We start from the raw sequence: 23889 nt of genomic DNA, 5'->3' as shown, positions 1-23889 counted from the left end.
GCCACTCACCTCTACTCTGGTCTACTCTGTGCATCACGGCCTGTGTCTCAGTGAGCCCCTGAAAGTCTTGGGTACTTAGATTTTTTTAAAACAGTTTTCAGTCTGTGGGCACAACTGCTCCACCTAAACGACATACTTCAGAAGACTGAAAAGCAGTGCCCTTCTATGTAAAGAGTCACATGCAGATTGTCAGCATCAGGCGTGTTCTGAACATAAGCAGCTCATGTCAGTATTAGTTGATGTTCCTGTCTTCTTTTCCAAAACTGTCTTTTTAAAAAAGAACTTAATTTAGAAGCTGGCTAAGAGTATCTGTATTGACAAAAGTGTTTGAAGTCTTGACTTTCACCAGAGGATTTTCTCAGACTCTATTACCCAGGAGCAGTTTCTGCACCCCAACTTTAGACTGTTCTTGAGAACTCAACTGCCTTCCTTCCTTCCTTCCTTCCTTCCTTCCTTCCTTCCTTCCTTCCTTCCTTCCCTCCCTCTCTCCCTCCCTCCTTCCCTCCCTCCCTCCTTCCCACCTGCCTGCCTGCCTGCCTGTTTTGTTTTTCAGACAAGGTTTCACTGTGTAGCCTTGGCTGGCCTGGAACTCACTCTGGAGATCAGGCTGTTATTGATCTCTGAAATCAACCTGCCTCTGCCTCCTAAGCGCAGGGATTAAAGGCTTTTGGCCCCCTGCCTGGCCTACACATTAATTTTTAGGTACCTTAGTTTGATTTGTTTTAAGATTGGCTAATTCATCATTTCTTAAGAGTTCCAGGAGGGAAGATATGAGAGTGGGGAAGAAAGTTTTTATCTGTATGAATGAGGAGCTCTGCTCCTAAGAAGTAAGGCATTCGAAATATCACACAGCAAGTAACTGTAATGGGTCATGAGTGTGTGTCTCATGTCTGCAGAGTTAGTATCTACCCTCTCCCTTCTCAAAATTCTCAGGAGAGCTTCAGGACCTCTATGGTTAGAATGATAGGGAGTGATAGGGAGTCCATGGTTGTAACATGAAGACTTGCTTGTTGGGGTTTCTGTCCTGCCCAGTTCCCACAGCCGGTAAATCCCAAAGAAAATCACAGAGGTCTACATAAGTTATAAACTGAGTGGCCCATTAGCTCAGGCTTCATATTAGCTCTTATACCTTATTAAGCCCATTGTTCTAGTATGTATTAGCCACATGGCTCAGTACCTTTTTCAGCAGGGCAGGTCAAATTCTGCTTCTTCGGTGTCTGGACAGGACTGGGGAAGAATGGGCTTCCTCCTTCCCAGAATACTCCTCTTCTCTTTGACCCACCTCTACTTCCTGTCTGGTTGTCCTGCCTATACTTGCTGCCTGGCTACTGGCCAATCAGCATTTATTTAAAATATAATTGACAGAATATAGACAATTGTCCTGCACCACATGGTAGACAGAAGTCACACTGTCTGAGATGTGGAGGTCAATATTTTGTCCCTAGGAGTCAGACCTTAAGTCTAAAACAGCCTAAAATGGTTCCAAGAAAACAGAGAAGGATCATACCAGCTCTGGATCTGAAGGGCATGCTGCAAATGTTTCAAGGTGAGAGCAGCTACATTCTGTGGTTACCTCGGGGACTTTAAGGGGTGGCTTGGGCTGCACTCTCTGGATAGAGAGTAATGTCTCTAATCATGGGTAGAGAAACTGAGAAGAGCAGATAGTGTGTTCCAGTGATGGCAAAATATTTAATGGACATCATCATTCACACAATTTCCAGACCTTCCCCCACTCTGCAGAGCACATTGACTTTAATGTTCTGATTCCCTTGCTTGCATTTAATGCTGTGCATTTTCATTATTTCAGAGCTCCGGAAAGCCCAGCGCCACTGGGGTAAGGAGAAATCACACCATCAGCCTCTCTTGTCTTAATGTCTTTCAGAGTTTATTTCTCTACTAATACTTATATTTTCTGTTACTGCTCCCAATATGCACAGCAATCTGCCTCTGTTTGACTTCAAACATGGCTCTACCAAATTCCCTCTCACTTTCTTCTGATACTTAAATCACAAATAAGGCAGTACCTTGTTTCTCATGTGACTCTTAATTTATATGTCTCATTTTTCTGCAGTTCACGTGACCCTGCCTCAACTAAACAGTAAAAACATTGTCATTAACGTGGCCCAAAGACAAATACAACATAGAAGTGGTTATAGAAGAAATCTGCAAGTTTTTGAGTGCTATGATTTAGGTGTCCTAGGGTATCCAGCTATCTATTCAGGGAAACATTACTGGGAAGTAGACGTGTGTAGATGTGATGCCTGGATCCTGGGAATAAATGATGGAAGATGTGCTCAACCCCAGCTTCATGCAGTGAATGAAAAGGGCTTTAGAGTCATAAAAAATTCTGTTGTTAAACAGGATGTAAAATATCAGCCAAAATATGGCTACTGGGTTATAGGGATGACGGACAGGTCTGTATATAATGCCTTTGAAGAGTGTTCTGTCACCCACAATGCCAGTGTCTCGCTCCTCTCTCTGACTCGTCCTCCCACTCGTGTTGGAGTTTTCCTGGACCGAGAAGCTTGCACTCTCTCGTTTTATGATGTTTCCAACAATGGTGCTCTCATCTATAGATTCTGTGACTGTTCTTTCCCTGATGCCATTTATCCATATTTTAATCCCATGACGTGTTCAGAGCCAATGACAGTCTGTGGGCCACCCTCGTAACCCCTCACCCATGTCTGCACAGTGCCCCATGTCTGATGTAGTTCAAATGCATGAAGTCCATGGTATCATTACAGTTGGGTGTAGGGAACCATGGAGTTACCTTGGCCTAGCTGCCCTGAGAAGCATTTGTTATAGGTTTTTCAGGTTAGAGTCCATGTCTCCTGCCTTTCAGTTTCAGAGATACTGATGCAATCCCCCAGTCAGTGAAGCATTCAACCTACTTTGTGTTGCCCTGTATGTTTCCTTAGTAGTCAAGGACACATGGAAGGTTGACAGGGCATAGGTCTTAGACATTAATCTTGGGTACCCTGTATAGCTTCCAAACTTCATTGTTTCCTGGAAACTACAACTGTATTGATCCTGGCAATTATGATTGTATTCTGTATAAAAACTTTGATTGCTCTCAACAAACTTGTCACAGCCTCTGTCTTGTCACAGAGCCCCTGCAATCAAGGCCTTGTTTCATTCCTTATGGCCATATCAGGTGACCTTGGCCTGGTAAGTAAGCACTGGCACTAACATTTGGTCTTTCTATTTTAATACTCTACACTTCTCAATACAAACAAGTATGGATTCTTTTCCTTGATCCAGTTACCTGTCTGTTTACAAGACAGTAGCAATTTATCTTTTCCCATATTTCCAAAGGCAATGACTCCTTACAAGGTGAGGTAAGACCTCTGCTAACCCACACTTCCTGTTCTGTGGTGCCACAGATGACAGCCAGGACCTTGTGCATGCTGAGGAGGTGCTCTGCCCCTGAGCCATTTGTCTCAGCTCTGCCAAGTCTCCACAACCCCATTCCTCTGTCGCTGACAGAAGATGACAGAAAGTTCTTCTCCAGCTTGGAGAAAATATATGTGGGAATGAGCCTTTAGTGGTATATCAGTTTAACCACAATGCTGTGCTTCATCAAAACTTAATAAGGAAATATCTCCAATGGTAACCACTAAGACTGTGTTCAGAGTACCTGTGTTCTCATCCTGTCATTCCACATAGAAGTGTAACCCTGAATAGCAACCTCAAAAACTTATGCTTATGGGTGTTTTGTTTTGATTTTTTTGCTTTGCTTGTTTATTGTTTGTTGTTGTTACACTTTTACTGTTGTAGAGTGCACACATACTGTAGAGTGCACACATAGTCTCAGAAAATAGATTTGAGCTGTGTTAGGAGGCTCTGAGGGTAGAAGCATTTTCCTCCAAGCCCACTGACCTGAGTTCAATCAATTAAACCTCACGTTGGAAGGAGGCAGGCAACTCCCACAGATTATCCTCTTCCTCCGCACACATGATGCAGTACGCACAGGCCTAGACACATACACAAATGTGAATGCATTATGTAAGTTTTTAAAAAGAGCAAGTCTTATGCACATCAAGCATCCACTGCACACTCAGTAGTTGCTTTCTCTGTTAGTTACTGGGGAGATGTCCTGGATTGGTGATCCATGCAAAAGTGGGCAGATGGGAAGAGTGAAAATTTGACTTTCCTGATATCTTGGTGTTAGATCCTGGAATCTGTTCACCAAGTGTATTCTAAAATGTTATAGATGTCTATGATTATTGTTTTGTTTTCACATTTATATTTTGAGAGGATAATTGTGGGGCTCCATTTGTTTCTTATGAAGTACATTAAATCCTATGATTTCCATTTCACAGTGAATGATGGTGATGCCTGTGAACTTCCCTTGTTCTGTGTTGTGAAATATGAACAATAGAATGTTTCTAGGAACTTACATTGCCTCTGGCATATAAATGATATCCACTATGGCATCTATTTTGTTTCCTTGATGTGATCAGTGTGACTGTAATAAAGGATTGGTGAGGTTGAATACCAGAACCTGGCATGATGGTTTTGATACAATCCCAGTACTCAGGAAGCACAGACAGGATGGTTGCTGTACATCTGAGTCCAGGCTCAATGAAGAAATCAGACCCTTGCCTGTTTTGTTTTACTTTTAAAGAGGTTTTTGATGAGGTAATTGATTCAAGAGGACGCGGTGAGGGATTACTGGGCAATAATAGGAGTTTATTTGGAGTCAGATTGCCATAAGTAAACAGAAAGACCAAGAGGACACAGCATAGTGGGTGTTCCCAGGAGAGTTTAGGCTCCAGCACCAGAGAAGACCAAATGGAGGGATTTCTGGATGGCATCAGGGGTCCTGTGGTGGGATAACAGGATTGTACTTGTGCTTTGTAGAATGGAGGGCTAAGTTCATAGCCAGAACCTGCAGCCAGGCAGGAGGCAGGGCAGTCATGTGACACAAACAGGATACCCTTTTATGAAAACTCACTTAGGTTGGTGTGACACCGGCAAGGAATCTGCTGGGGACTGATTTTTAGTATAGGTCCATCTTGTCTCTATTTGTGACTGCAGAGAGGCAGTTACAGGGTAGGATGTAGATTAGGGATTCTAGCACTACATGCTGGCAGAGTATGCATCAGCCCACTCAAAACATCACCATGCTCTGTTTGAAGAATCAGAATACCTGTAGTAAAAAATAATGGATGATTTTTTACTTTAATCAAATTATAAATTCATTAAAGAAAAAAAAACTTAAGTTCATAGCTCTCTGGTGTCCTTTTGGTTTAATATTTCTTCTATAATTGTGTTTCACGGGAAAGCCTTCCCTCTGCAGTAAATGCCACTGTGTATTGTGCACAATTACTCACACACATTGCCGCACTGTTTAGCAGTGTGACCAGTACTGTGCTCTCCTGGTCACTTTCATTCTTGCCACTGCGTTTAGGGACTGATGGCAGACTGATTTGACCACAAAGTCAAATCTTTGTATGGAGACAGGAGTGGAATTGTGTCTGAAGAGAAAGTTCTTGAAGACCTAAATTACTGCCTGAACATTTTATCGTTTTAATTCCCAAGAAGGCTGTAGGAAGAAACAGAGGAGGCACTGGTTCAAATCTGTAGTAGACAAAGAGATGGTTGCTCATTCCTCTAACCCCTGCTGTTTAGTATTTTTTTAAAAATATATTTCTTATGGTTTATTAAACTTTATTTTATCTCCATTGGTGTGAAGGTGTCAGATCCCCTGGAACTGGATTTTCAGACAGTTGTAAGCTGCCATGTGGGTGCTGGGAATTGAACCCAGATCCTCTAGGAAGAGCAGTCTGTGCTCTTAACCGCTGAGCCATCTCCAGCCCTGTTGTATAGTATTTTGACTGTGTTTTGACAAATAAAGCTTGTTTGGAGTCAGAGGGCAGAGCTAGCCACTAGATGACCATAGAGATTTAGAGAACTGGAGACAGGAGACAGGAAGTAGCAAGGCGAGAGGGATCTGGTCCTCTTTGGACAGAGGAATGGAAGAGATAGGAAGCAACTGTTGGCTGCTCCCTATTCTCTGATATTTTAGATTCTTACCCCCTGATTTTTTAATTGATAAAGATTAATTAGTTCTACAGCCAGCATAGCCTGGATAGCCGAGATTGGCGTGGGATGCTGGGATTGAGACAGAGACACTGCTTTTCAGGTGGAAGAACAGCAACCTTTTATACCTCTACTCCTTCTGTGGAGACCCACTGGTCAGAAAGAACACAAACATCCTTGTCAATTACAGACCACAAGGAAGTTCCACTGTCAGTCAGGGGGAGTGAGGGCAGCTGGATCACAACAACTCCCCCCATTTTATTTTATAATACTTTGCCTGTCATGGGGAATAGCCCTCTAATATTCACTGTCTTAGGTAGCATCCTTCCCCCAAAGTATTGACCGTCCATGGCTACCCAGACACATGGCCCTAAACCAGGTATCCCCAGGACTGACAGCCAACGAGCCAGAACAGTGCTGCAACCATCTAGCATGAACTACCCAGGTGGTAAAATTAACAAAAGCAGTATTCCAAACACTTCTCATATGATGGCTGAGTTTTATAACAATAGCAGAAGCAAGCAATACAGTGCCATGAGTAACTCACATAACATGATTAACTGTTGAAAATTCCAAAGATAGTCAACTTGCTCCTGAACCAGAGCTACTTGTTGGTTCAAGGTCAATATGCCCAATTGAATATGTCCAAAGCATTGCTGACTCTTTCTAGCAAGCTGGTTGACAGTCTCAGCCGTCTGCACAGTCTATGAGAGAGCAAGTTCGGCAGCAGTAGCTGTGGTGGCAAAGCTCAGCTTCAGCTGCCTTCTGGCTCAAGCCGCACTCACTCTGGACCCAAACTGCTGCATGGAGTGGAGCAGAACTCAGGGAAGCAGGCTCGCTGCTCCTGCTCCAGAACCACTGAAGGGGCCCCACTTTAACAATCTTTTAGGGAATTTGGGTGTCATCAACCTGTCTGGCTATTTCCTGCTGAGTGGGGGTGCTGCGTTCTTGGGAGTATTTTACATCAATATCAGGGGGTCTCAGTGATTCAAACCACATAAATTTGCAATGAATCCACAGGTTTTAATAATTACCTATTCTGACAGTTCTAAATCTTGTATTATATATGCCTTGGCTAAGTCATGAGAGGGAAGTAACTATGACTATCTAGTCTTCAACCCCATCAAAGTCCTGAAAAGGCAAATAATATTACTTGAGTAAACAGGAAGTACAATCAAACAACTTTCAAAGTTTGCAATAAGTGACAGAGACAACTGGCTACCTGGGCAATCACCCAAAGTCTCATTTGCAGTGCTGGAGCAACCAAATTTGGCTAAGGCCTAGGGACAGACCATTTTTAGAGGCAGGAAAAATTTTCAAAACTGTCTTACCCTGTCTTGGCAAGGTTTGGTAGTCTTTTTTTTTTTTATCTTGTTGCAAGGAGAGGGCTGCTTGTTCATCCCAGCCACCCAGCTAGCTTCAGCCCGAAGTAACCACACAGAAACTATATTAATTAAAACAGTTTAAAATTATATTAATTAAAATGCAATCGTGACTCAGACACAGAACAAACAAGATGTGCTGCCTCGCTGAAAAAGGTACCGAGCCACATGGGTAACATAGACAAGAATAATGGGGCTAAGTTATAAGAGTTAATAAGAAGCCTGAGCTAATGGGCCAATCAGTTTATAACTAATGTAGACCACTGTGTGATTTTTTGGGGGAGAAGGGACTTAACGACTGATTGAACTAGGCAGGACAAAAACCTCAGACAAAAGAATGATGCCCACCATGTGGACAGCTCCTCACCCCTAGAACACTCAGCAGGAAGCCAGCAGTCACTATTTCCCTACCCCTTCTTAGTTTCAAATTAAACTGTGGACTTGGTGAAGAGAAATCTAAAGGTCCAGAGAGGTCCAGGTATTTTTCCAGATGGTATTCACTCTCTTCTTTACTAATGTTTAATTTTGAGCCGCACCAAGAATCTTATGTTGCAAGACAGACACTGCTGTCCATCCCCTCCCTGCTAGCAGTAAAGCCAGAAGTGTTTGAAATCAGTTTAAGGCCTTCTGTGTAATAGTGTATTTACCCATGATTCTATGGGTTATTTCCCTTGCTTCTTTCTCTGGGATTAGAAGTCCCAATCTTTCTTCAGCTTCTTTATTTTATTTTATTTTATTTTCATTTTATGTAGCAACTACAGGTCTCCCTTGCTCCCATCCTCCTGCTCCTCCCCCCACCGATTCCCTATCCTTCAGCCATTCCTCAGAGACAGTAAGGTCTCCTCCCATAGAGAGTCAACAAAGTTTAGCACATCAAATTGAGGCAGGACCAAGCCTTCCGCCCTTGTATCAAGCCTTAGCAAGGTATCCCACCGTAGGGAATGGGCTCCCCAAAGTCAATTCAGGCTCTAGGGATAAGTCTGCTTCCATCAACTACTGAATGAAGGTTCTATGATGACAAATATAATAGTAATCAACCTGACTACTTTTGGTAAGATGGCCATTTTTATTATGTTGATCCCTAGCCAAGATCCTGTGCCTCCTGGGTGCACTCTTAACGAGATTAGTATAGGGTGTATCTGTTCCTACCGGGACCCCTGACACCTAGGTGGATGGTTAGGTTGTGGGGTGGAGTGCAGCTTGTAGATTACAGGGTCCACTGAGGTTTAGTGGTGGAGCTGCCTGCCTGTGGACTGGCTAGTGGAGCTGGGATGGATGGCCGTGGGCTCAGGGTGTGTCCTGAGACCTAGAACCTAGAAACTGGGTTGCCCAACTGCAAGACTAGTCACTCACGTCTTGGTCCAATTGGTACGGATCCCATCTGTGTTGAGAAAAGCCTGAGGTCGTGGGGGATGGGTGGGTTTGTGAGGCAGAGTGGAATTTATAGATTACAGGTTTTGATGGCGGGTGGTAGTGGAGTGGTCTATCTGCAGAAGCCTTGCCTGCTGAGTGGCTAATGGGGCTGCAATGGGTGGGAACAGGTCTGTTCTTTTTAACTATCCTCAATATTGTGCTCATTTATTTTTATCTCTTTACATACTCATTTAAAGTAGGCAGCCATAGCTGCTGTGTGTTCATAACTGTGACAGACAAGTCATATACAGAAGACAGTATTTTATAGTGCTCCTCTCTGTCCTCTGGCCCCTACTTCCCTTCTGTGATGTTACTGAGCCTTGGAGCATGAGATGCAGATGCCTCATTGAGGGCTGAGAATTTAGCAGTCACATCTTAGCACTTTGGCACCATGGAACCTTAAATTTTTAAGTTAAATTTTTTCTCTTATAGACTTAAAAATAAATTGACTACATTTCCCTAGTCCCTTAATTTTGAAGTCATTTCTTTGCTCTTCATTTCCATGGTGTTTGCATCTGGTTATATGGCTTTAAGTATCATAATAACTTGCAAGTTCACATTTCAAAGGCTAGAATCATTCCCCTAGCCCCTTTGTCCATACTTGCAGATGTTTATTGCAAAAAGTCATTGGTCTTACTCAAGTCCTCTGGTTTCTGCTACATTATCAATGCTGGACCCCCGCTGGAACCCCTTTTGTCTATACTGTTGTTGTCTTGTATCATGGAGATCCTGTAGCTTTGGAAAGGCTATCTATAGTTTGCAGGACTGATTCCTTCACACATTCCAGCAGATCACAGGTGGTGCGGATGTTGGGCTGGGCCAACTTATAACTCTGGTTCTAGGACTGGGTAGTTGCAGGGTAGGTCAGTCTGCCAGATCTCCCTTGTCCTCCCCATCACAATGAACTCTCCAGCATTGCCCTGGCTAGTTCATCCTGCAGTGGTGAACAATGGGCAGGGCCAGTTCTTCTGCTTTCCTGTCCCCAGGGTCAGTTCTCCCACATCTACACCCTCAGGTCAGCTCTACAGTGTTGTCCAGGGATGGCATAGGGGTCCCTCTCCCCAGAGCTGCTGCTGAACAGGGGCAGTGACAGCTCTTCCACTCATAACTTTGTGGTCAGTTCTCCCACCTGCTTTAGGCATTCATGAGCAGTGGGGTGGGATCTCTCCCATGCCCAGGCTTGATGATATAAGTCACAAAACAATCCCACACCAGTTCAAAATTACAAATAATAAAAGGGTTATTTATTTAAGGGGAAAACCTACAGATCACTGTCCTAGACAACAGTCATCTGTGTGAACAGGAACAGAGTCTAGCAGCTGGAACCAGAAGCCGGATGCAAGAGAGCAGGTACATGCTTACTGCTGCTTTTACAGTATAAGAGACCATGCCCACGTGGGCTGGTATCTTAAAGGCTATTGGCTGAAGGAGCAGAATGTGCTCCCACAGTACCTCCCCCTTTTGCTTAAATAAGAGAGTTCCAAACCCAATACAAAACTATATACACTAGGAACAAATATCAAGTATAATTAAAATTACAACCAGTATAAACAATATTAAGCAAGGAACATATGCTAAATGTTTTAATAAACATTCTATTCATAGGAAATGGCTTGGCTGGATCATAAGAGTACAGTAACTATGACTATCTAATCTTCAACCCCATCGGAAGCCTGAGAAGGGTGACAATATTACTTGAGCAGGCAAGAAGTTCAATCAAGTAGCTTCCAAAGCAAACAATATATGATGGAGACAATTAGCTACCTGAGCAATCACCCAAAGTCTCATTTGCTACGTTGAAACAACCAACTTTGGCTAAGGCCTAGTGTAACTGACAGACTATTTTTAGAGGCAGGAAAAATTTTCAAAACCATCTTACCTTGTCTTGGCAAGATTTAACAGTCCTGCTTATCCATTTCCAGATATCATGCAACCTGTCAGTGACTGAGGCATTGTCATTTCCTTGCCCAAAGGCCAGTTCTGCCAAGAAGAAAACAACCTCCAAGTGGAGTGTCTTCAGTGCTCAACATTCTTTCAGGAATAGATTGGTGCTGTCAGAAGCAATCATGTCTCATGTCAACAGAACCCTAAATTATTTAAATGCCATGTTCCACAGATCCTTGAAGTAGTTGAAGATTACCTATCTAGACAGAATACAATCTCTATGTATCTAAAGAACCTAATTGGTCTGACTGTATGTACAATAAACATGAACAATTATTGACCTATACTAATTAATACTGGTATAACTTAAAGACTAAAACTTCATGTCAGAATATTAAATAATCTATAAACAAATGTGTAACAAATGAGGACAATGACCTCAAAATGAATCTATAAGTATCTTGATCAGAGGTAGGAGCAATAATGCAATATGAAAATATATCCTAAAAGTTGTATCAATATAGAAAATGTCCTAAACAGAGGTAAGAATATGCATGTACACAATCTGACATAATAACTTTGTATAGGTGTACAAATAATGTAAACAAAAATAACAATTATAATCTGATTTTGTATCAATATACAAAATATATACCAATGTAAATTATCCATGAATAATAGCTCACAAGTATTCACTCTATTACCCATTATTACTATCCCCCCTTTTTTGAACAAACATAGTTTTCACCCCAACCCTCTACCTAGTACAAGTAATAATCAACTACCCCTAAACAGTGTTCCCAACTCTATGGACAAAGTTTTCTGGGATGGGGGGGCATCATCTTCTAGAATCGCTTCTTGCTGCCATGGGGGTAATGTTCTCTTAATGGGATACTGCAAAAGTAAAGTGATGGTTAAGTTTCACAATTATTGTCTAGTATGGCTGCAAACAATTTCTGAGCAGTTGATAGGGTTTTTTTTTTTCAAAGTTCTTATTTGGAGTTCTGGCCAGAATGTCATGAGAAGGTACACCATTTCAGCAGCTGATACCTAAAAATGCAGTCTTATAGTAGTGCTGTCTGCATCCTGATGGCATCTCAAGTAGGTGGAGTTGTTGCTGTAAGGCCCCATCTTCTTTCTGGAAACTTCAAAGAATACTGTAGAAAAAGGATGTGTATGAAAATCTATTGTTCATCATAGAAAACTTAAACATTATTCATATAAACATACATTCAATAAAGAATATAATATAGACAAAATAGACATGGGGAAAGTAAATTTTTTCCTGGGGAAGCTATCCCATAAATTATTACATACTGACAAGGTTAAATTTTGCCTTTTTACCTTTTGTTCCTGGTCATCAAATTCAATAATTTTCTCAATCTTTCCAAATCTGTTTACCACTGCTTTTTGTAATATCTGGATCTCCTGTCCAATGTTTTGCTCTAATGCCCTCTTTGAGATTCCAAAGTATGAAGTCTGTCCAGTAGAGATAATGTCTCATCCTTGGATATAATTTTTATAGCATGCATATTACTTTTCTGGAGAAACATTCTATCAGTCAATCTGTCATACCCCTTGACAGAGTATGATTAATATTTTCAGCAGTGTGAATTCTCTCAAATAATGTGTCAGCACCCAATGTCATTGATTGGGTTCTATGTGCCAAATCGGCTGTTTCCTTCTCCTAATTGCTGAATCTTCCTTTAAATAAATTACTGCTTTTCCAAGAAGCTTGGTCCCAGTCTCTACCATTTCTAAAAGTACCTCAGTTGACTGAGTTTTGTTAGTTAAAGTGGTAGCATCCTTCTTCAGATTTCCAAACTCTTTCTTGAGAAGTGTGGTATCAGTCTGTAAAGACTGTACCATTCCTAAAAATGCCTCATTCTAGCTCCTATTGTCAAGCCATATTTTTAAGAAAAAAATATTGAGGACAAGACTAATCCCCAGAATCAAAAATAGTGATACAGAAGAAACATCATATAAGTCTTGTAAAATCTTGCACATGGTGTAAGTAAAGAGGCCATTGAAACCTTGTACAGTTAGGTTGTCTGAAATATTGCCCTTTTAAACTAGCAACTTACGATCTATATTTAGGATATTAAATCTTACCTGTGGTTTAATTAGCTGGAATAGGTACAATAAGCGTTACCTGCCAGTATGTGTCACAGGCTACCTATAAAACTAACCCAGTTGGGCCCAGTGACACACTTGGAGTCATGTTACTGGTATGAATCTGATTTTAGTGTGAAATGCTGAAAGATATGCTTAGATCAAAAAAATAGTTATTAATATAAATCACAAACTGTGTGTATCACTGTGGGCCCTGATCAGTTAGCAGCTGGGGGAGCACAGGGATAACAAGATAACAGCAGGTACCCAGGAAAGCCTGTATCCAATCTGAATTTTCATACAGTATACGTGTGGTGGGACACAGACAGTGGGACTAGAAGCTGCTCTGAGGTGAGTAATAAGATAATATAAAGAACCATGGCTGATCTGTAGCAAGAAAAGCTGCCACTTCATGAGAATTCTATATCCAAATGAACTGCTGGTTCCACACAGAGGCTGCAGCCAGCTGAGGGAGGGCTCTTGCCTAGCTGGGCACACTCCAAGCTGGCAGCGGGCAGTAGAGCAGGAAGGTTCTAAAATCAAATGTTTGGGTGCCAGATGATGACTTAAGTCACAAAACAATCCCACACCAGTTCAAAATTATGGATAATAAAAGGGTTATTTATTTAAGGGGAAAACTTACAGATCACTGTCCTAGACAACAGTCCTCTGTGTGAACAGGAACAGAGTCTAGCAGCCGGAAGCGGGAGCTGGATGCAAAAGAGCGGGTACATGGTTACCGCTGTACAGTATAAGAGACCATGCCCACGTGGGCTGGTATCTTAAAGGTTATTGGGTGATGGAACAGGATATGTTCCCACAGCACATGCTGCCACATGAATGATGAATAATGAAGACAGCTATCTCATGCTCAAACTTCGGAGCTGTCTCACACACACCACCAACAGTAATGAGTCTATTTTGCTACCCAGGGAAGGTGCAGGGCCTGTTCTTCCAAGTGTTGCAACTGGTGGGGGACAAAGTCAGCTCTCCTGCTCTTATGACTTCAAGGCCAGCCCTCCCACTTGCCTCAGGCATTGATGGGAGTGGGAGGGCATCTCTTTCCTACCCATGCTGTCATGTGACAGATGAATAAAGATAGTCTAGATTCTTTTCTGGATCTCAAAGTAAGATAGCCAAACTGTGAGAGCTTTCACAGTGATGTGTTACTAATAATGAAGCCATTAGTGAGCTTCTGAAAACTTGCCCCCTTTCCAGAGTTTTCCCCCCATTTTCCAGAAAAGAATGAAGGAAGGAAGAGAAAGGATGGAGGAGGAAGAAGAAGAGGAGGTAATAAAGAAAGAATAATCGAAAAAGGAAAATAGAAAATCCATATTTTCTAACCAAATACCTTACAGTATTACAAGTGCCCTTGGTGCCCCCACCACAATCTCCTTCCTACCTTCCTTCTCCCTGCTTTATGCCCCATCCAAACCTCCTTCCTTCCTATCCTCTTCCCTGCTCTCATTAATCTGCTAATGATTCTGAGAGTGTTTCAAAAATAGACTTTGAATCTGACCAATTTTAAAAAAAATATCAGTCTCCCTGCTGCTGTGCTGTCCATATTAACTTCTGTGAAATTAAATAACAGGGTAGTTCTTCAAAAGAAACTAGTTTAATAGATAATAGCAGAACACTGCAATGGGTGATGTAGTTGCCTTTGTAAATTTTGGTTGTATCAACACAAATAAAACCAAGTGTCTTTAAAGGCAGAACAAGGAGAATAACAGAGTTATTTTGAGATGATGAAAACATTGGTTTAGGAACTATCTCAAGAACTGATGTTATGCCATCAGTGGAGACTACTAGGTAAGTGTTCTGTAGAGGATAGTGGTCTTTGTGACTCATATAAAAAGCTACACTTGGAAAGTTCTTGGTGAAAAATTTTGGTTTCAAGCATATGTGCCTATGAACCTTTTAGAGGCCTTAAGAGGTTGATGACAATGGCGTATCTTTGTTCTTTGTTCAGAAAGCCAACGGGCAGACATCATCTGAGGATCTTCTGAGTAGTTTAGTTCAGAGTTGAGTCTTCACCCAGGGTCAAAGGTATGAATCTCATAGCTTTGATCAATAATCAGAGTCAGACAGTTTTATTTTTTGTGGGTTTTTTTTTGTTTTTTGTTTTTTTGTTTTTTTTTTGCAGGTACTGATTATGAAAGGTCTATTTCCAAGCCTGCTGGTATCTAACCTTCTACCTAAGAGAAAAACTGGGTTTTTTTTTTTTCAAATTTTGTATATACATACTAAACTGTATATGTGTGTAGGTGTCTATGTGTGTGTGTCTACGGGGTGAGGGTGTATGAGAGAAAAATAGACTTGGGGGTGCAGGCTTAAAGATGGACTATGGTGAGCCAGAACCCTTGGTGAAGGAAGGTGTGGGTGAGCGAGCATAGGAGAGTTGTCCCTATTACTCGTCTATCATGTGGCAGCATGGGTGTGGAGAAATCACCCTATCAATGAGAGAACTGGCCCTGAGATTCCAAGGGTGAGAGAGCTGTCCCTGCCCCTTATCAGCTGCAGCACTGTTGAGAGTGGCCCCTATGCCACACCTAGGCAGAACAGTAGAGCTGGTTCTGAAGGTGTAGGTGTAGGAGAACCGACCTTGAGGACAGGAAAGCAGAAGAACTGGCTCCACCCTTGGTTCAGCACTGCAAGGGGTGAGTTTACCAGGGCAATGCAGGGGAGCTCACCCTGGTGGTGAGGAAAAGGAAGACCTGGAGGGCTGACCAAACCTGCAACTATCCAGACTCAGAACCACAGTTATGTGTTGGCCCACCCCAACATCCACTCCATCTGTGATCTACTGGAGCACATGAAGGGACTGGTCTTGAGGACCTAAAGCTGCAGGATCTCCACAATACATGGCAACAGCAGAATAACCAAGAGGAGTTTGAATGAGGGCCCAGAATCGACAGCGTAGCAAAAACTAGAGGTCTTGAACAAGACCAATGACTCTTTGTAATGAAAACTTGCAAGTAAGACTCACTGTGTCTGTCACACTACAGCTTCTGTGATGAGATCGATTTTTCCTTTGTTTTTTCTCTTTTTCTTTTTCTTTTCTCTTAAATTTTATCTTATTTTATTTGGGGTTGGGGGAGGTTGCAAGGGCAGACAATGGTTGTGAGAGGATCGGGAGGTGGGACGGAGATGCATGTGTGAAAGACACAAAGAGTTAATAAAAAGAAAGTTAAAAATAGACGGACTAATGGCATTCATACAAATTGCAGAAGAATTTTGGTTTCTCAAGAGGGCTGAATCACTGAGAACTGATTCTAGAAGGGCCCCATCTGTGCAAACTCAAATAAGGAGACTTAAAAGAAAAAGAAACAAGCACATTCAGTAATATAGGGTCCCAGTTTAGGTTTATGGCAAACCAGCTTCATTGATTCTTATGTAAGAGTAGGGACTTCTCAATTTGTCTAAAATTCTAGCATGGCCTGGCTTACTCAGCAGGCTGAAGCAGTTGCTTGTGCTCTGGGAATGGAGAACTTTGTCTAGCCTCAATATTTGGATTTCTTCACCCATAGAAACACAGTTTTGAGGAAGGTTGTTGTGAGCAGTGGGTTGTGTTCTCTGGGGAGTAAGTCCACTCCCTGTTTAACTCTGACTTCTGTCACAACTGACTAGGATCGCCCCATCACTGCTGTAGCTCAGGTTCGTTCAGCCACCAAGGATGTTTATTCTGGAATCTCTGATCTATGCCTTGCTTTTGAGGCATCCTAGACATTTCACATTTGTTTCTCTAAGCCTTTTCACCGGTCCTCCGTGTCTCTTTTCTGCTCTGCCCTTTTCTCTTACTATCTCTTCTCCACATTTTGATCTTTGCCTTCGAGCTTCCTATACCAAGACATGAAGCCCTGGCTCCTGGTGGCTCCTGGTGTGTGAACTTGTATTTACAGCTTAGCATGGTACTCTTTATGGTGAGAGCTGACAGTTGTCTTCGAGTTTCACTTGTGAACATTGTGCGAACTAGCCCTCAATTGCCTTGCTGGCTAAAAACAGCTCTTTTTTATCTCTGTCTTGAGTCTGTGGATAAGCAGGCTCAGTGGACTAGAAACAAGTCGTGTCTCAGTACCAGTCTATGTGCTAGGCATGCTTTTAAATTGCTCATCACAGTAACATATTGAACACACCATTTATTTATTGAGTTATCAAAGATTATTATGCACACAGCACGTCGTAACAATTCTGCCACAGTATTAGCATATTATTGATTCTGTACCAAGCACAAATTAAATACCTGCTGAGATACAATTTCGAATAGTAACAAAGCATCAAATAAATAGCCATTATATTATTTTGGAATGTCATACAAATCTTTGAAACACACAGATGTTTTTAAAAAAGATCTTCAAAAAATGTATTGAAAATTCATGCAATAAATTTTGGTCACAGTTCACCCTTCCAGATCCTCCCACCTCTTCTCTTACCCAGCACCACACCTTCTTCCTCTTTTTCTTTAGAAAATAAACAAGCAGAACAAATAAACCAGAATTTTAAAAAATGGAAAAACATAACACACACAGGCATCCAAGACCATAACCCAAAAATACAAAATCAGAAATACTCAAGCAAAAGATTAGGCAGATTAAAAAATGCACAAACATTATGATACAAAAACATTTACAAAACCATCATTGAGTTTTCTCTATGTTGCCATGCACTGCTGAGCATGTGGCCTACTCCTAAGTGTGGTTTATGTAGCCAGTAACCTTCCATTGAAGAAAACAAATGTTTCCTTTGAAAGTAGATGCCAATTGGAGACGACTCCTGTTTAGGGATGGGAGATTGGAAACATGTAGATCTTCACTAATTTAAGCAGTGTTAACTGAATACCATTAACTACCACCATTCTGAATCCACTGCTTGCTTTGCTTCAGATACAACAATAAGCATTTACTGAGGTGGGGCTGGTTAAATGAGATGTCCTGAATCATGCAGCAAGAAGATGAAGCAGCTGAGATTTAAGCTTCCAGTCACCAGGTTCCAGAGCTTATATTATTTTTTTTATCACAAAAGACTAGATATTAAAAGGATACTGTCTATGTCATTGTGTAACCTTAGGTGTTTTCCTGAATTACGTCATCTTATTTTTAAGTGCAAATATTAGCTGTCATCTTGTTTGAACAATGTAGGTGAACCTGTAAGTTTTAGAACTGAGATTACTGATCGAGTCTGACTCAGTTCCCTGGAATGTTAATAAGGGGCAACTTTAGGACTGAAATGAACTAGATCTCAAACCAGACTGCAGGAACGATGGGAGGATATTCAGTTTTGTTAGGCTTCAATTACACCTTAAACACCATTTACATATTACATATTTGTTCTATAATGTAGTTACCACAATAACTCTGTGGAATACAATAATGTTAAAAAAGAGGTAAAGAAGTTCCTACTAATGTGTAGAGAAGCAGCAAAACTTCTTAATTTTATCTGCTTATTGAACCTTTACAAGCAATACCCTAAAACATTTCCTACACTTATTGACATATACATTTCATACCCTAATATGAGTTAGATGCTAATACCTCCATTTAATAACTGGCCAAGCTAAGACACATAGGCACTGAGTGTCATGTCCACAACTACACAATCAGTGAGTAGAAAAGTTTAAGTTCAGGCACTCTGATTGGACACTTTGGACTGTAACTGCTCTCTGAAGGGGTGACGTGGCAGAACTCAGATGCAAATTCATTCTAAACTCGTTTTTATTTTCTACTTGCACTCACAGGAGAGTGTCCCTTTCACAAACCCCAGTCTTTTCATAAGGCTGGCAGATGCCTTCTTTAGTAAGCAGTAGCCACTTTTCTTAGGTAGGGTTACTATTTCTGTGATGAGACACCAAGGCCAAAGCCACTCAGGGAGGAAAGGGTTTATTTCACCCACAGTTCCAGATAACAGTCCATTATCAACAGCAGCAAGGGCAGGAACTCTGGCAGGGCAGGAACTGATGGAGAGGCCGTGAAGGGAAGGGGTGCACATACTGGCTTGATTCCCCTTAGCTTGCTAACCCAGGACTATCAGCTCAGAAGTGGCACCGCCCACGATGGTCTTGTCCCTCCCCCATCAGTCACAGATGAAGAAAAGCTGGATCTTGTGGAGGTATTTCCTTAACTGAGGTTCCTTCCTTTCGTATAACTTGTGTCAAGTTGACATAAAGCTAGCCAGGACATTACTTTTGAGAGAAGAGTGAAAATATCATTCTTCTGGACAAATTCAGAATTCCTTTAAAACCCCAGTGAAAAAAATTGATCTGTTTAATAAAAAAGCATTAAGTCTCCACTTCATTTGGTCAATCCTCTTCCTTCCAGAGATTTGATGATATAATACCCAGAATATTTTATTTTTGTCTCCAACCTCTGCTTACACTTTATACCAAGTCCTTTCCCAAATGAAGCAGTCTTACAAATCGACTCCGGATCTCCTTGGTTCTTGCTCCGTAGATAATGGGATTGAGCACGGGAGGCACCAGCACGTAGAGGTTAGCCAGGAAGATGTGTACATGCTTGGGAACTCGGTTGTGACCAAAGCGGTGGGTGAGGAAGGAGAAGAAGGCAGGTATATAGAAAACCAGAATGACACCAAAGTGAGAGCCACAGGTACTCAGAGCCTTGCGTTGAGCATCACGGGATGGAAGGCGAAAGACAGCCCGGAGGATGAAGCCATAGGAGACGGCAATGAGAACTGAGTCCAGGCCCATGGCCAGCAGAGCCACAGTCAGCCCGTAGACAATGTTGACAGTGATGTTGGCACAGGCAAGCCTAGCAACACCCATATGTTCACAGTATGTGTGAGCCATGACATGGTGACCACAGTAGGGCAGTCGCTTCAGCAAAAAGATAAAGGGGGATACAATAACTACACTGCGGACTATCCCAGCAAAGACAATTTGGCCTATGACAGTATGATTGAGAATGGTTGTATATCTTAGAGGGTTACAGATAGCCACATATCGATCAAAGGACATGGCAAGGAGAACTGAGGACTCTAGAGCATAGATGGCGTGGACACAAAACATCTGGGCTAGGCATCCGCCAAAGGAAATCTCATTAGCATGGAGCCACAGAATGGCCAGCATTTTAGGTACAGTGGTAGAGCTGAGAGCCAGGTCAGTGAGTGAGAGAAGGCAGAGGAAGAGGTACATGGGTGCATGAAGCACACTCTCTGTCCCAATGACAAAGATGAGGGCAGCATTACCAAGCAGTGCTACCAGATACATGACACAGAAAGGAATGGCAATCCAGGGGTGGGCAAACTCCAGCCCTGAGATTCCAGTCAGGAAGAAAGTGACTGGGAGACTGTCACTTACGTTGGAGGCTGACGTCCGTCTTGGCACACGAAGGGCTCTATCCAAGGGGTGACGGCATGCCTGCCCTGCAATATTATGTATCAGGCTCATTCACACATTTGTAGGCTGAGAAAATGGTCTGTCACTTGCTCAAGAATCCCTTGAAGCCTCTGATATTTCCTCTATTATTCATCAATGCTACTCTTATATTCAACACAAGATATGTGTTTATATTCCTAAATGAATACTTCCTGACTCATGTTGTGAAAAGTCTTGTGTATTATCTAGAGTCTTTTAGCCTGTTCCCGTGGATGGATTTTTCTTTGTTTTCCTCACCCATATCCCCACCCACATCATTTTCAGTTTTCTTTATTTCCCTTTCTATATATTTTTTCTTATTTCAGTTAGCATTCCAGGGTACTTCTGTCACTATTATGCTGCTTAGCCGTCTTTAAATTCTTGCCTATTTGATGTGGACTCAATGTTTCTTGTAGGACTTAAACTTGGTTTTATATATCCAGATTCTGAGTTGGGACTTTTTACCCAATGTCAATATTTAATTTTCTATCACTTCCAAAGAAACCATTTTATTCCTTGTCGCTTCCTAATGTTATAAATTTACTCCATGTGTTGAACTTGGACCCTCTTCCTACTTGCATTGAGATTTCCAGGGATAACACTGGGTGGTTTTGGCTTACTCTGGTACTGGTCTGTCGTGGTAGAATCTGGCAAGCTGGAACCACTACACATTCCCTCCCCCTCTTTTTGGCCCAGCGTTATACCTGTGCAGGATTTCCAACTATTGTTGTGAGAAATCTGCTACTCTGTCAGCATCTGTGGCTGAGAGGATGGGGACAGAGTACAAACACAGTATGAAGGCATATTGAGTTAGCGTCTCACTTGGTTTTACAGCTGGGGCCTCTTCCAAATGTGCCCCAGCTGTTTTGGAATCACTCTGGTGACTGAGTTTTTGAGATCTTGCTTAGACAAACGCAGTTTAGTCAAACTCAGAAGTGTTAAACCACAAGTGCTGTAACTCTGAGAGGCTTTTCTTTCTTTCTTTAAATCAAACACAATTTTGTTTTGGAATCTGATTTTAGAAACATACCTGTGCAGGGGGCATCCATTTTGGTAGAGTGTTGATCCCTGCAGTCCTGTGTGGGCTCACAGCCGCTCTGAGATGTATTACATAAATGCAGAGTTGTTGAGAGAGAAAGAAGAGGTACAGCGAATTGAGCAGGTGTGTACCTGTGTTTGAAGCTTTGCTGGAGTGGAAGGTGGGTGTCCTTGCAAATTCAGATGGGTGTGGCTTGAGAGAGTGAGGAGACTCAGTGTTATTCTTGTTGAATTGTCTGCCCCTTTTAAAGTTTTCTGAATTCCCTGAATGTCTTCTGCTCAGCCTGTATTCTGCTCTGCTTTGGTCACATGACTCATTAAGTGAGGTTATTTATTGATTCATTCTGCAATGCTCAGGAGGAAAGACTCCATGTCCTCCTCTGAGGGGACCTGCTGTGTACCTCTTGAGGGAGAAAGAAAATGAGAAGTTGATAAATGAGGAAAGAATTGAGTGAGGAAAAAAATTGCAGTAACTTTTAAAGGGAAGTGGAAATTAACTCTTGTCTGTTCTTTATTCTCTGTCCTGGTCTTGGTCTGTCTTCTTTCCTTGCTTTCGTTTTTTTTTTTCTTTCATTCTTAGTTTTCTTGAGTGCCCAGTTACTGTGGTTCCCCAGAATTCTGTGCTCAGGCAGAAAGATTTATGTGAATAGAGTAATAGCAGTCAGTGGTGGTGAATGCCCTTGTGCCACCAGATGCCGCTTAAAATTCCACAGTCAAAGGGCAGGAAGGATGGCTCAGCAGTTAAGAGTACTGGTTGCTCTTCCAGAAGACCTAGGTTTGATTCCCAGAAATTACATGGTGGTTCACTGCTGTAAGTTCAGTTCTAGGGAATATGATGCCTGCTTCTGACATCTGAAGACACTGCATGCACGTGGCACACAGTCATATATGCATGCAAAATATCCATAAACATAAGATAAAAATATGTGCATTCAGCATGCACGGGACCTACACAGGACTGAGAGGGGAAATAAAACCAGCCACCATCCCTAAGCCAGAAACTATCTCTAATTGATAACCACTCACAAAGGAAAATTAATTTTCTCATTTCATCAGTTATTGTACATATGAACAAACATTCAGAAAACATTTTCCCTAGTTAGATGAATACAGCTTCCTCTTTTCTTTTGAATTACTTTATGTGTCCAACATTAATGAAATTGAATACAGTTCACATTCAGTCACTCTTAATTTTATTTATGTAAAGCAGTACACTGGAAGAATGTGGTTGATATAAACAAATTCAATGGGAATGACTCTTGCTTCTGGCATGTAGGATGTGTACCATAATTAGAGGTCAGCAACAGTTTTAGGAATTCTGATTGTCTGAAGCCTGCTCTCCAGACTCTGTGGAAACGTGTGGTATGCTGGTGTGAGGAGGATGAATACACTGGAGAAATTGAAAAATCAGCTATTGTTCCTAATGAGAAGTTAGGAGCTTGAGTGATACTACAAAAGAAAGATATGAATGGTAACATCAATCCCTTTTCAGATTGCTTTCCCAGGCTGCCTTCAAGGCCTCTTCATGGCGGAGATAAACAGATTGCTGACTAGCAAAGAAAAAATGTAGGCTCACCCTAGGCATCTCAACCAGAGTACAGAGCCTAGTTTCGGAGTGAACAAAAATAGCTTATCAATCACCACAGTGATCTTTCTTACCTGTGTGTGGTGGTTTGAACATGTGGCCCCTGTTGCTGCTGCTGACTTAGGTGATGCAGCTGGAGGAAGTATACCACTGTGAGCAGACTTTAAGATTAAGAATCCGTGCCTACTTCCAGGTTTCTCTCTCTGTTTCATGCCTGCGAAGATATGAGTGTTCAGCTTCCTACTCTTGATGTTATGCTTGCTGTTTGGTGCCATGCCTTTAATTGTTCAACATGGACTCTTGTCCATCTGGAACCATATACCAAAATAAACTTTCTTTTAAGATGCCATTGGTCATGGAGTTTTATTACAGCAACAGAACAATAAGTAATATACTATATAAACATATGTAGAATAAGTTGGGTGTTATTTTATGAGTAAATAAATATGAAGCATATAAAAACTAGAAGTTAATTAATTTTGTTATCTCTCACTGTGTTTTTTCTATATAATTTGTTGTAAGAAAAACTGTATATTGATAAATATTTTATGGGACTAAATTGTTTTAAGATTAGATATAACATTAAAATATTCCATGAAGAATTTTTAATTGAATAATGAGTATCTATGCTATGTATATCTTCTTGAGAATGTGTGATGTGGGACTCCCATCTGTATTCTGTGAATATATTTTATTATCATTAGTTAATAAAGAAGCTACTTTGGCCTATGGCAGGGCAGAATAGAGCTAGGAAGAAAAACTAAACTGAATTTTGGGAGAAAAAAGACAGAGTCAGAGAGACGCCATGTAGCTGCCAAAGGAAACAGACACCAGATGGAACTTTACCAGGTGAGCCACAACCTTGTAGTGATACACAGAATAATAGAAATGGGTTAATTTAAGAGATAAGAGTTAGCTAGAAATATGCATAAGCTATTAGCCAGGCAGTGTTTTAATTAATAGAGTTTCTGTGTGATTATTTCAGGTCTGGATGTGGTTGCGTATAGACTGGGATATACTCAAATCTAAAACTCAGAGGACTTGCTCGAAGGATTTGATCCATT

At 41.6% G+C, this 23889-nt stretch overlaps 3 protein-coding genes across 9 annotated transcripts in view; 2 read left to right on the top strand and 1 right to left on the bottom strand.

Annotated features, from left to right (window-relative positions):
• LOC142849496 (tripartite motif-containing protein 30A-like) overlaps positions 1 to 10855 on the top strand; it is a 44986-nt gene extending 34131 nt beyond the window's left edge. For 4 of the 6 annotated variants that reach the window (XM_075971740.1, XM_075971739.1, XM_075971741.1 and 1 more), the window contains 3 exons: positions 1446 to 1546; positions 1808 to 1834; positions 2072 to 10855. In XM_075971740.1, the coding sequence (XP_075827855.1) occupies positions 1446 to 1546; positions 1808 to 1834; positions 2072 to 2670 (727 nt within the window). In that variant the 3' untranslated portion in view covers positions 2671 to 10855. The remainder of the gene's footprint in view (positions 1 to 1445; positions 1547 to 1807; positions 1835 to 2071) is intronic. The other 2 variants (XR_012910581.1, XR_012910582.1) reach the window with 2 other exon arrangements.
• The window catches only part of LOC142849503 (olfactory receptor 51I2-like), a 43114-nt gene continuing 20758 nt past the window's right edge, over positions 1534 to 23889 (top strand). Inside the window, exons 1-2 of one of the 2 annotated variants that reach the window (XM_075971753.1) lie at positions 1534 to 1546; positions 1808 to 1834. The gene's annotated coding sequence lies outside the window, so the exon portion shown is untranslated. Of the gene's footprint in view, positions 1547 to 1788; positions 1835 to 23889 lie in introns of those variants that run through there. The other variant, XM_075971752.1, reaches the window with a different exon arrangement.
• On the bottom strand, positions 19059 to 21251 carry Or52d1 (olfactory receptor family 52 subfamily D member 1). Its single transcript, XM_075975159.1, has 2 exons — positions 21233 to 21251; positions 19059 to 20210 (listed from the first exon to the last, which is right to left on the bottom strand). The coding sequence occupies exons 1-2, from the start codon at positions 21249 to 21251 to the stop codon at positions 19207 to 19209; spliced, it is 1023 nt and encodes a 340-aa protein (XP_075831274.1). The 3' UTR covers positions 19059 to 19206.

This window comes from Microtus pennsylvanicus, chromosome 5 (assembly GCF_037038515.1).
Source record: "Microtus pennsylvanicus isolate mMicPen1 chromosome 5, mMicPen1.hap1, whole genome shotgun sequence".
NCBI lineage: Eukaryota > Metazoa > Chordata > Mammalia > Rodentia > Cricetidae > Microtus > Microtus pennsylvanicus.
Note: the sequence above shows the minus strand (reverse complement) of the source record. Positions and strands in the feature narration are given on the sequence as shown.